Source organism: Morone saxatilis, unplaced genomic scaffold (genome assembly GCF_004916995.1).
Source record: "Morone saxatilis isolate NCDOM2014 unplaced genomic scaffold, NCSU_SB_2.0 Contig21, whole genome shotgun sequence".
Lineage (NCBI taxonomy): Eukaryota > Metazoa > Chordata > Actinopteri > Moronidae > Morone > Morone saxatilis.
The window spans coordinates 18,698,679-18,711,612 of NW_023339774.1; the positions used below are offsets into that span (position 1 = coordinate 18,698,679).

The window sequence follows — 12,934 nt, forward strand, 5'->3', positions numbered from 1 at the left end:
AACTGGGGATAAAAGTGCCAAATGATACCTTATACCCACCCTGTATATAAAGTATGCATTACATTAATGCACCCACGTTCTTCTGCACAGCTTTCTCTTCTTATCTTTCTTATCTTTATCTATTTATATTTTGAAAGTACTTTATTTCTCTGTGTGATTTTTGTGTGATTTGAATAATTGTACATTTGTATATTTGCATTTGTACGTGTGTATATTTTATGCACCAACTGCACCAGGTCACATTCCTCGTATAGGCGTAAAAAGCTAGCTTTGTCATAAACAAAAATCTTGATCTCTATTCTGATGTTTGTTGACTTGATGTTTGTTGACCTGATGTGAGTCCTTTTCTTGCACTGGGTGGCAGCACACGACAGAATCTGCGTGTGAGCTGCTTTGAACCTCAGCTGAAGAAGTGAGCACTACATTCAGTACGCTGCTGCCTCTCAGCGTACCGAGCAGCATCCAGTGGACCAGTCTGTCTACAATTTCTAGTCTTTTCTCTAACATTTTCTGTACTTATTTCTTCTACAGTGACAGTTATTTGTGATTTCTTTCCCCCCTCACAAGGACCGCTTAAGGAAGACCGAGAAGAAAACCGAGAACGACTGAGACTAGAGAGTTTTTTTTTTAACCATCCCTTCGGTCTGCTTGTTAGCTTATTTGCCAAGAGAGTTATTTTCTGCGGTCCGAGGAAACATGAGCTTTCTCTTGTGAGTTAAAATCTTGTTGTGGGTTGCTTATTTTTTTTGCCATTTAGCTTTAAATTGGGGGAAATATCAGCGGCGTTATCATTGCGCAGCTAGCTGACTAGCCATCGCATAATACGGGATAAGACTACTTCCTGGACTCGCCTCCGAATCTCTGCTGTGACTCGCATTGTTTTCTCTGGATGTTTTATTAGAACCGACACCAGAATTGACGCTGTATTGTGTGTAACTTACGAGTAGCTGGTGTTGTGTTCCGCTTCCTAACTTCTAACCTCCACAGTGCCGACCCCAGAGCAGCTGTTAACTAAGAGGGGTTGACAGTCAGGCCTGGATATTTGCTGGCGTGAACACTTTGTGGCCACGGGCTTAATCCAGCCTCGATGTGACAGAACGCACCAATCGATCAATCTGTTGTGAACCCGACATTTGTACCAAAGTAACACGATTGTGTGGCTGATATTGAAAAAAATACGTGCTGTTTTTTGGGTGAAATGAGAGGCTGGATGTTAAAAGCCGCCCTCTGGTGAGGAGGTGAGTCTTGTTGGGTGAATGGAAGAAGAGGTGACGAATTAAAAGCCCCCTCAGACTCCAGAAAAGCTTATACTAGGTTTAATTGGCTCACACTTTCTTACACAGGCTACTCCATGTGTTAAAGTCTCCGTTATAGAGTGACTACACAGCTTAAGTGTCATCACAAGAGACTCCTTTTAATGTTTATCTTGGTTTCCATCAGACACGAGGGCACAGAGACACATTTGATTAGGTACAGCTGATTCCTAATCACTTAATGCTATCAGAAGCACATTTCAGCTGGAGGAGAGGACACGGACATCCTTTTATTTCCAGACCTGGGTATTTGGTTCAACCGCAGTTCTGTGCCCTAAGAAAATAAATATAAAGTCCTATTTTCGCAAAGGGATACAGGACGTCGAGTTTGATATCTGCGGATTGGTTTGAGTAGTCGTTAACTGTTTTCATGTGTGGCCTGCCATGTTGTGATGGCTCAAAAATTCTTGTTTAATGGGGCAGTGAGATGGATTGAATACAGCACCTCTCCAAATGGCCTCATTACGCACTATACACACAGAGACATACTGTTCTGCCCCCCCTCCTCCTCTGAGTCTGCCAAACCCGTCAAGTCAACGAGAGCTCGACCTTTTTGTCAGCTTTTTAAAAAGATCCTGGCTTTTTTGTTTTGTTTTTTGTTTGCTAAAGTTCCTCACGGTTTGTCATCATGTCTTGTCTACCTCCTCTCTTTGTCTCACTCTTTGAAATGTGACTCACAGTGGAAACCGTTCATCCAAGACGTTCAAGCCCAAGAAGAATATCCCGGAGGGTTCTCACCAGTACGAGCTGTTGAAACATGCAGAGGCCACGCTGGGAAGCGGAAACCTGCGCATGGCAGTCATGTTGCCCGAGGGCGAAGACTTAAACGAGTGGGTCGCAGTCAACAGTAAGTGCAGATTTCACCCCATTTCTCCCTTCCTTTTAGGTTCAGACTTCTGGTAGAGGGACTTCACCTTCACACCCCCTTTTTTATTTTTACATCTGTAGTCTGAGGCTTTATATTTGCGTGCCTTCTCAGTACTTCTGTTCCTGAAAACTCAATGATCAAGAATCAGTTGAGAGTGAACTATCAAGAGCTTGGCATTCCCTCTAAGCACCACGTGCATTCATGCTGGAAAAAACCACTGTGAATGTTAAATAGACTTTATTGTCTGTGCTCTGAGAGCCTTGTTTACTTTCCTCTAAATTGAGACAAATGGCCGGTCAGTAGAAGCTTAATTTTCACTCGCGTCAGAGGGCCTTTAGGATTTTAGATGTGCAGTGTCTCTTCGTGTTAGCAATTGAATTAAGGTTTTATTTGAAGTCCTTTTTGCTACAGTTCAGTGTAAAATTTAGATTTGACCATATTTTACACTAGTTTGAAACAGATCAGTTAGTTTTTCTTTGATTTGACTGTTACGTTGTCGTTCGAGTCTCTTGATAGGTTAGTTGCAGTTGATCTGAATGGACTGCATTGCAAGGTACTTCAAAGGTTTTGGGTTTTGGAATCCTTTAGTAGCATACAAAAACAGGGAAACTAAAGCATCAGGGGGATGGTGGTTTCTGTGGTTCTTGTCTATTAGTTTACTCAACAAGTTTAGGAGTTTTCTAGCTCTTTTAACTCCCCCTGAGAAATGGTTTTGCTGCGTCAACACTGCAATACTTGCACTCCAGTTTCATAAAAGGCTAGTGGAAATGGATCAGTGTTACTCAGTGCTACATGAGCTGTTTTAACTTGCACAATAAAGGGAAGTTAGAATAGCTTCTCCCACCACCAAGTTTATGTGACTTTCCTCATGATCTCTGTTCACGAGAAGCTTCATGTTTTAAGATTCTTTTTTTGGCATTTTGCTTGTGATGGATTGTGACAGTAGAGCAGCTGGTTATGACACACAGGGGGTTATATGGTATGCATCGTAACCACTGGGCCACCTTTGGATTTCATTTTATTCTGGGATTTTCATTCATCGCCTGAGCATCTTTGATGTTGCTGTAGCTCTCTGTCTCTTTGCATACACCTATACACCTTTATGTCTAGGAAAGTCTTTAATGGTGTCATTAAAGACTTTGGCACAACAACACACGTTATTTCTGTTTTTGTATGAAAAAGATTCTTTAATCAGAAAGATTAGCTGGGTATTGCCTTGAAATGTAATAATTCTGCTCTCCCTTTTAGGGCTTTTAGAACCATGTCGCAGGCATTAAAAGCAACAGTGTCCAATATGTATTTATAATCTTTCAAAGTTAATACTAAGCCGTGGCCCTGATACAAGTGTTTTGGACAAAAATAGCTTTATTGAGTAACCTTATCAAACATAAAAGGGGGCTGGTGTCTCCTTAAACAGGACCTCGCACAGAACATATGCCACATCAGCTGTTCACTATGTATTTTTTTTCGGTGAGATTAGCAAATGGAACACTAGCACTGCCAATACTTTAAATGGATCTCTCCAACTGATGGAAAGCCAAAGTTGGCTGTATGCCCCTGGGAATGAGTGATAACACAATTTATTGCAGATAACTGGAGTGTGCCCTGGTCTGGTCTACAGTTTGGACTGGGCAGCGGAGTGGGGTGGGTAAAGGGCTGTGGGGAAACTTGATGCCAGCTATTTGTGTTGGCACACACGGTATTTAGTCTCATGTACACTTGATTTGAATATGCTCTATTTTTCTATTTTCAGCTGTGGATTTCTTCAACCAGATCAATATGCTGTATGGCACTATCACAGATTTTTGCACAGAGGAAAGCTGTCCGGTCATGTCTGCTGGTCCTAAGTAAGTGTTATTGTTGTATGTTATGCAAGTTTGTAGTCTTATAAACCCAACCCAGAAACTTTGCTTCACTCATGCTGGCGTGTCGAGGCTCAGCAGCGCGTAAAGTAGGGCTTGTCAGTCGGACAAAAAGATTTGGCTCAACTAGCATGAAATGTGACAATTACATTTAAATTAAACTCAGAATGCTGCACAGGTCCGTAGCAGAATGATGTGCTTCGTGACTTGCATAAGCAATTTGTAAATGTGGCAGTGAAAATGAAATCAGAAAAATACTGTACATTAAATGCAATGCCTGACGAAGATCTTGTTTCTCTTTTAAATTCCATTTGCAGGGAGCTATCAGTACAGTTTGCGGATCTTTTGTCTGACCTAGATGGAATCCATAAATATTATCAAAATATAATGTTTGTCATCTATATCTCTTGCAGGTACGAGTACCATTGGGCTGATGGAACCAACATCAAGAAGCCCATCAAATGCTCAGCTCCCAAGTATATTGATTACCTCATGACCTGGGTGCAAGACCAGCTCGATGATGAGACACTTTTCCCTTCAAAGATCGGTATGCTTTGTGTCCGTTTTCTCTGTCCTTTCAAAGCCGTCTTTTTCTCTGTGTGGGTTTGATGTGTTTTATGGTTTCTGTTAGTGCTCAGCTCCAAAGAAGATCAACCTTCAGGCACCTGCTGAATATCCAGTGATTAGATATGTGTCGATCCTTTTACCCAACGTCTGTCTGTCTGTTAGGGAAAAGGGCTCTACAGCCCACAAAAGCAAATATTACTTATCTTGTCTATGAAATTCAACTGCCATGCAAAATGAATGGATGTAAAAACTAATAAAATGTAAATTATGCTTGTAGATAAAGTGTTGATACTCAGAGGTTTCATGTTGAGTGTAATTTAGCCTGAAACTCTAAATAAATGGTAGGTGCATTAAAGTTAAAGGTGTGTGTGATGGAAAAATGGAAAGTTGGTAATGGAAGAATTAATTATATGTGGATGGATTATTGGTTATCTATTGGTTAGAGGAGATCGTCTGAGTCAGCTGTAAGCAAGAACATGTAAATATCGTCTGCTTGCTTATTTACAAATCCAGTAATATTTCACAAATACCTCCAGTTTAATTTCCTCTGGTTAACAGTGTGCAGGGTCCTTGAACCAGGATAGAATTTGCATACATACCAACACGGTTCTCAGCGTCCCAACCAGCAGAGGCTTGAGCTGTCTAGGGTGGAGCATTAATAGAGTTGGATGGCAGCCAGCACAAATAAATGTCTCATCTTCTCCTTTGTACATCTCAGTGGAAGGAGCTAACAGCCCCTTTAACGCCACTGTTCACGGTGGGAATGTGGCGTCATTATGTCGCCATTCTGTGTAAAACGTACAAACATGGAATGGTGGGGCATTGTCGTTCCATCTCCGAGCTGTCAGCGGTGGTAGTACCAGAGTCAAATCCACTTGTGTAAAAAGCGTGGGCCAGCAGGAAGAGAAACGGTAGACGTCACACTAGACGCAGACATTGTTGCGTTACACGTCACACCTCTTTTGTTTTTGGAACACCGGCATGCATGTTATCTCAAATCATAGACCGGGGCAGCATTATGCCGGTGTAACGACGGGTCCTCTTTACGGCAGTATTGCAGTATCTCTGTTTAAAAGGGGCTAATGACTAAGGCGCTCATCTGGAGGGGCAGAATGTGCTCAGTTTTCCCACAATCATTACATTTGTTACCGGTATCCATTTTGTACCAGGAGGACCTCCAGCGATCCAAGTATTTCGTAGTGTGGGCCATGTGCTTGTCTAGCCCTGTGTGGTAGCTTTAATCAAGAACTCCTTGTCCTGTCAGTCACCCTCTTCTTTTAAATATTTGATGCTGCGTTGTACTGTAGCTACTGTAGCTCTCTGTACACTGTAGGAAGCAGCTCCACCAACTGTTCACTGAATCATAGAACTGCGCAACACATCTGAGGCGGAGAGAGCAGTGCTGTTGTTAACTACATGAGAATTTTCCACCTACGGGCGAACACTTGACACATTGTTACCATGAGGTGGTTACGTGGTGCAGTCATGATTGTTTGCACTTCCCTTAAATCGTGCTGTGGCCTGCCTGTAAACACATTCGCAATCCAGAGAACATACTGTAGCCGCATCTGCCCTCATCGCTCTGAGCTTATGAGGCTTATTGAGGCGAACAGTGTCAATAGATGGAGGCAATGCATTCTCTGTATTGAAACTATGCTTGAAGAAACCAAGCACGGTTTATAAAATATCCAGTATTTGGGCATTTGGAAAATTCAAAGGGAGCCTTTTATCTTTTGTTGTATGTCTGACCCATTTTCTTTTTCACCCTCTTGTTCACAAGGCGTCCCGTTTAAGCGAAACTTTATGTCCGTGGCAAAGACCATCCTGAAGCGTCTGTTCAGGGTCTACGCTCACATCTACCACCAGCACTTTGACTCTGTCATGCAGCTGCAGGAGGAGGCCCACCTCAACACATCATTCAAACACTTCATCTTTTTTGTTCAGGTAAAGAATCTCTGACATTTGTATGTGCTTTTCACTTGAGCTATACTGTATGTTGTTAGCAATAATAATGTAGCATATGGTGGATAAGCTGATAACATTTGCTTCTTCTCCTTTTCCAGGAGTTCAACCTCATTGACAGGAAAGAGCTGGTCCCGCTTCAGGAGCTGATTGAAAAACTGACAACCAAGGACAGATAAACAGCAGTGTAATCCTTATTTTATTGGTCTTCTAGTTTTTGCACAGATACCCACCCCACCCTGGCTGTATGTATGCAGTATATACTATATTTCCATTTGGGGAAATGTTTTTAATAAGGCCAGGACGAAGGAAGGGTCTTGATAGATTTAAGGCACCAGGACTAATGCAATCAGGGATTACACGCTTAATTGAACAAACCACAGATTAACATATTGGAGAAAAAGGTTTTAGCTGTATGGAAAGATCCCCAGTATTCAGTCAGGGCTGACATTTAGGAGAATATAGACATATGTTCATTAGTTTTCTATTACACTGCACAGATGTTTAGTTTCATTTGGATTTATGGCAACAGGAGGCATGTCCATGCTTTTAGATTCCCATTTCCAACTCACCCACAGGGAACAATAGTGTCTAAGCAGAGTTGCTGTATTATAGGAGGGCTTTGTTGGTGTGATGGTGAAAAATTAAGCCAGGCCTTTAAGCCAGTTTATTGGCAGTAACTAGCTAGTTATTTTATGAATTAATCTACATAGAAGGACCTGGGTTGCAGTCTACTACTGTTCACATCTGTTATAACCCACATCTTTCAATACAAAAGAACCCTAAGTGCCTCGCATGGCTCATAATTGCCCTATATCAACAGTGAGAACTGTAACAAGATATAACGGCCATATAACACTAACTTGATTGACAAAACATTAAATTTTCCACGTCACCTCCCTTTAAGTTTCTGTGGTTCTTAATTCTCTCTTGCATCCCTTTTTTTGATTTGTACTGTAACTTGGTTCAAAAGTGGATTTTCTCTGTAAATCCACAGTCACCAACCATGTCCTTATTTAGTTAGAAAATCTTTTTACCAAGTGTTCTGTGCAGGTTATGATAAATGAATGTGTTGAAGGACATAGAAGTGAGGCTAGAATATTGTTGTAGCAGGGACTAAAGAGGAACTAAACTTTTAGCATTTTATAGCGACATGTTCCTGTGTACTAGTTTCTTCCCCCAAAAACACTTAAAGTAGAAACAAAATTTTTAGGAAAAGTCTTCAAGGGATCTAAAACCTTAAATTGTATATAAATGTTGGGAAATGGACTTAGAGACCTGTGTTTAAAGTCACAACCTCCACTGTTTAAAAATACAAGTACTTTGAATTGGATTATGCTGCATCCCTTGTTATCTCACGAGCCATAAAGCACTTTGAACAATTTTCCTGACCTCTCTCGCCTGAATGTTTATTCTGCATAGACCGTGCTTTGTGAGAAGCTGTGTCATGTGACTGATCATAGTTCCTCCCTCATATTTCCCCCAAATGAATGTTGAATTGCTTAACCGCCGCTGAATTTGGCTATAAGGCACAAGTGAGATTTCTTATGCTTTTTGTATGGTCTGAGTTGTTTGTTGCTGTGCTTCAAACAGCAGATGCATGCCCCCTTCCCAATCTCAAAGTGTAGTTTACTATGCAATAATCGACACTAAACACTAAAAGGGTTACCAGTTGGCTCGTTCGTACTTTATCTATTATTAATTTTCCTTTTAGAGTGCTTAAATTCTGGTGTTTGATAGAAATAAAATTGCTTCTCTTTCAGGTTTGGTTTCAAAAACAGTGATATGAACATTTTATATATCTTCTTATCTGAAATTTGTCAGAGAGGTGTAATGCTTCAATGCACACATGTACATACTGAGGGTTAGACCTGTCTTAAAACTAATTTTCAGCGAGCATGGAGTGGTAGCTTTTGGTTTAAAGAATGCATCGAGTCTTTTTAGAGGCTGCTTCCCCTCCCTTTATTTGGATATTAAGATATTGTTTGTTTTAATTGTTGAGTATTTTTTTCCACTTCCTTAGCTAGCTATTATGAATGTTACTGCTCACCAGATCTCCGAAAAATGTAATAGAAAAATCAGTCATCCTGAAAGCATCTCATCCTTATGAAATGCCCATAACATAGCCTATTACCTACAGTTTTTCCTCCTTGACTGTAATAATTGATGAAATGTTTGTACATAATGGCTTGGTAGGGGTTTTCAATGCTACTGAATTCATTTATGCTGTTTACAAGGCAAATAAAGGTGGTCTTGACTCTTTGAATGAATTGTATGTTTACTAAGTAGTGTGTGAGTAAATTTACTTTCTTTAAAGTACTGTACTTTTGTGGTACTTGTACTTTACTTCCGTTCTTTTCTTCTACTCTATGGTCCTTCATACTGCGTTTCCAATACATTTCACAGGGCAATATTGTACTTTTTACTCCACTACATTTACTATGCTGTTAATATTCTCTTTAATTAACAACGTTGAAGTGCTGCTTAAGTGTTAATGCATCAATAATTCACAACAGGTAGATGGGCATTATGCATAATGCATCCTTTATTTTTGATAAGTTTAGTACATTTTGTACATTTCCAATGCAGGGCCTTAACTTGTGGTAGAGTACGATTGAGTACGATTTTAAGATAATTGAGTACAGTCTTTACATTTAATGCTTGTGTAGTTACTTTTCAGATTCAAACTTAAAGTACAAAACATGATGAGATTATAAAATATTATGTATTATTATAAATTAAAGTACCCATCAGACCTGAACACTATGAAATAGTTCCACCTGAACCAATAACATTTAATTACTGCATACATTAATTAATGAGTACATTAATAATTGTTTTATAAATTTATAAAAAGTACTTTTGATACTTTTAGTACATTTTGTACATTTCCAATGCGGGGCCTTTACTTGTGGTAGAGTGCGATTGAGTACGATTTTGAGACATTTTATGCTTATTTATACTTCTCCGCTGTATTTCATAGGGAGATATTGCACTTTTTAATCCACTACATTGTGTAGTTGCAGTTTGTAGTTACTTTTCAGATTCAAACTTGAAGTACAAAACATGATGAGATTATAAAATCTGTATTATTATAAATCTAAGTACCCAACAGTAATATGAAATAGTTCCACTTTAGCCAATAACATTTAATTTCTGCTTACATGAATTAATACGTTAATAATGGATGTATAAAAAAAGTACTTGTTGCTGCTAATACTAATACACATTCCCATCAGTGACATTTTTAATGCAGGTGCCTTTATTATGACTTCAACCGCTCAGTGCAACAACAAAGACAGACCAGCTGTTGTGTTGGGGGGGGGGCCAGACACGTGGAGAGGGCAGCAGCTGCTTCCTGGGCGGAGCCACATCTGTGCAAACCGCCGCTTCCTGAAGTTCGTTACCGCCAAACTTTAAACAACAAGCAGCACCGCAGCAGCTGCAGCAGCCCCCGCTTTAAATAATACGGAAGCCTCGTTTATTTGCTCAAAATGTCTTTTATTCCGAAGAGACCCTGCCCCGACCCGCTGGACGAGCCAACGAACGACTCCATGAACGACTCGATGGAGAAGAGGATAAAGCGGATATCGATCGAGGGGAATATTGGTGAGTGCAGCGCTTTTTAATGGCAAAAGCGGAATTTCACATGAGCCAACAAGCTTAAAACATGAATAAAAGCTGCCGTCGTTGGCAGGTGGTGCTTTACACGAGGTAAACTAAGGTTAAACTATGAATTCAGACTGTGTTACCTCTTTATTGACAGATATTAACTTTCTAATCTTACCGCCAAATTTGGCCAGACTACTGTTAATGCCTGCACACAGCTATTAGTCAGTGCAGCCGGTAAAGTTTGCTAATGTACCTGCATAATGTGCTGCAAGGTGTCTTAATTCAATCTGCTAACATCTCTGCACCCTTTGTGTTCAGCGGCGGGCAAGTCCACCTTTGTGCGCCTTTTGGAGCAGGAGAGCGGGGACTGGGAGGTGGTACCAGAGCCAATCGCCAGATGGTGCAATGTCCAAACAAAAGGCAGTGACTTTGAGGTATTAATACATAGTTACAGTATTCCTACATTATAAAACAATGGTCCTAATTCAGTGCTGTCAGCTGACACCCATATAAGACTTACAGTGAAGTTACTTTAAATCAGGTTAGTGTTTATAAACTGCATTTTAGCACAACACTATAAATCAGAAATTTCAAGATGCACTTTGGTGCTTCAGAGGAACAAGATCCTCCAATCCTCCGGCCACTGATTCAACGTGCACTGCACACGTTAAGATAACTGGGAGAGTCTTCATCTGTATTTAGAGTGCAGCTGCCATCTGTCCATATATCTGCACTGGTCCCCACCACCACCGCACACCCAGAGCAACAGATGGTCCCACTCTGGACAGATACACATGCCATCACTGGGTCAAACATCTCTAACCTCCCACACAACTGCAGGCATTGCCTCACCCTCGGGCTTCTCGTTTTCAGTGGGTCAACACTTGATATGTATATATCTGATACTGTAGTCTACCCAACGATACTTAATTATTTTAATCAGGTAAAATCAGATTGTATTATGTTTTACTGTACTCAATATTGTGGGTGAGTCATTTATGGATTTTAATTGTTCTATCTCTATTAGAAAATAGAGAAATGCATATTTGTTTCACCTGGACATATTTAGTTTACTGTCATAGAAACAAAGAAAAGCAGCAAAAATTCACATTTGAGGAGCTGGAATTAGAGAATCTTATTGGTTCAAATGACCTATTTATCATTACTTTTTGTTGTTGATGAATTAATCAACTAATCATGTCCTACTTTTATTGTATTTCATTATTTTGCCTACTAAATCTGTTAACATTACCTAAAAATAAATAATAGTAATAATAATAATAATTATAATAATAATAAAATGGTGTTCCAGGACTCAGTTTTGAAGAAGAGACACTTTTATATTTAAACTGAGTTGTGGGGGGGTGCCTTTGTAGCTCACCTGTACATGTGCCCCCATGTACAAAGGCTGAGTCCCAACGGCCAAGATTTGAGTTCAACCTGTGGCTGCATGTCATTTCTGTCAGTATTATTGTAAACTGTGCAAAATGGTACTGTAAAGTGCATTACACACTATAGTACAGTGTAAAATGACAGTGTGGGGGCATTATAAGTATGCACAGCTGTTAAGGAGTCCTCTAACAAGGCCAAACTCTGCATCGCACAGTGTGTACAGCTGCTGTAGTTTGATCATGCGCCCTCTGCTGATCATGGGACAGTGAGTTCTGCAGAGCTGTGGGGTGTTCAACGGTTCAACACATTCATTCATGTAGCTTATCACAGGTAACTGAGTGGAATTTGGAAAGTTTGGATGCTTTATTATGTGTTAATTTTTCTTTAGTCATCATAGGTATGCCCTTTTTATATTGGCTGAATGAGTTTAAGAAATTCCTGCCTGAATCAATAGTCTTGGATGTTGTGATTTTCACAGTAAGTATAAACGTGACATGTCCAGAGAGTATTAAAATCCTAAAAATAAAAATACATTGTGGGGAATTTTGACATTTTGTAGACTAAATGATGAATTGAGAAAATAATCAGCGCATTAATCAACAATGAAAACAGTCTTCAGTTACAGCCTTAGAGTGAATACAACTAATGTCACCTTACAGCTTGATATAATGTCTATAAACCCTAGTCTATACATATCCACCAGCCACTGCAAATAAAAAATGACCACATTTTCACCAATGTGATACTTATACTTACAAATACTTGGACTGTACACTAGGCTATAATTGCAACCGATTTTCTGATCTCAGTGGGGGAGGTATTCACTTTGAACATGTTTTAAATTCACCCTATCCCTTTTATGTTCCAGGAGCTGAGCAACTCTCAGAGGAGTGGAGGGAACGTATTGCAGATGATGTATGAGAAACCGGAGAGGTGGGCCTACACCTTCCAGAGCTACGCCTGCATCAGCCGGGTGCGTGCCCAGATGAGGTCAGCCAATGGGAAGCTCCGAGAGGCCGAGGATCCCGTGCAGTTCTTCGAACGGTCCATCTACAGTGACAGGTATCAACAAACGTGTAAACATGATGAAAAGAATTCAATACATTTTTAATTAAAAGGGCCATCCCAGGGAGTTTGTATATTTTAAGACTTAACTACAAATCACATACAAGTATGAAAATGTATTTGCACAGACATTAAACTGAATCTATTATTGTGAGTGAAAACAGAGTAATTTGTCAAAAATTCACTAACAAAAGTAATTTTTCAACCAAAGACATCAAACATTCTCTGGCTCAAGCTTCTCTAATTTGTCACTCTATTGCTTTTTCTCATTTCTTTCATTGTAAACCTTTTGG

The 12,934-nt window shown here is 40.0% G+C and overlaps 2 protein-coding genes across 2 annotated transcripts in view; both read left to right on the forward strand.

Moving 5' to 3' along the window:
* The first annotated feature begins 408 nt into the window (after window positions 1-408).
* LOC118332635 (MOB kinase activator 1B) lies at window positions 409-8,838 on the forward strand. Its single transcript, XM_035668023.1, has 6 exons — window positions 409-710; window positions 1,994-2,160; window positions 3,935-4,028; window positions 4,457-4,590; window positions 6,391-6,554; window positions 6,674-8,838. Exons 1-6 carry the CDS (start codon window positions 697-699, stop codon window positions 6,749-6,751), a joined length of 651 nt encoding a protein of 216 aa, XP_035523916.1. The 5' UTR covers window positions 409-696; the 3' UTR covers window positions 6,752-8,838.
* Window positions 8,839-9,967: 1,129 nt separating this feature from the next.
* Window positions 9,968-12,934, forward strand: part of dck (deoxycytidine kinase) — a 6,074-nt gene continuing 3,107 nt past the window's right edge. The window contains exons 1-3 of the mRNA XM_035668002.1: window positions 9,968-10,181; window positions 10,503-10,618; window positions 12,445-12,638. Of these exons, the coding sequence (XP_035523895.1) occupies window positions 10,067-10,181; window positions 10,503-10,618; window positions 12,445-12,638 (425 nt within the window). The 5' untranslated portion in view covers window positions 9,968-10,066. The remainder of the gene's footprint in view (window positions 10,182-10,502; window positions 10,619-12,444; window positions 12,639-12,934) is intronic.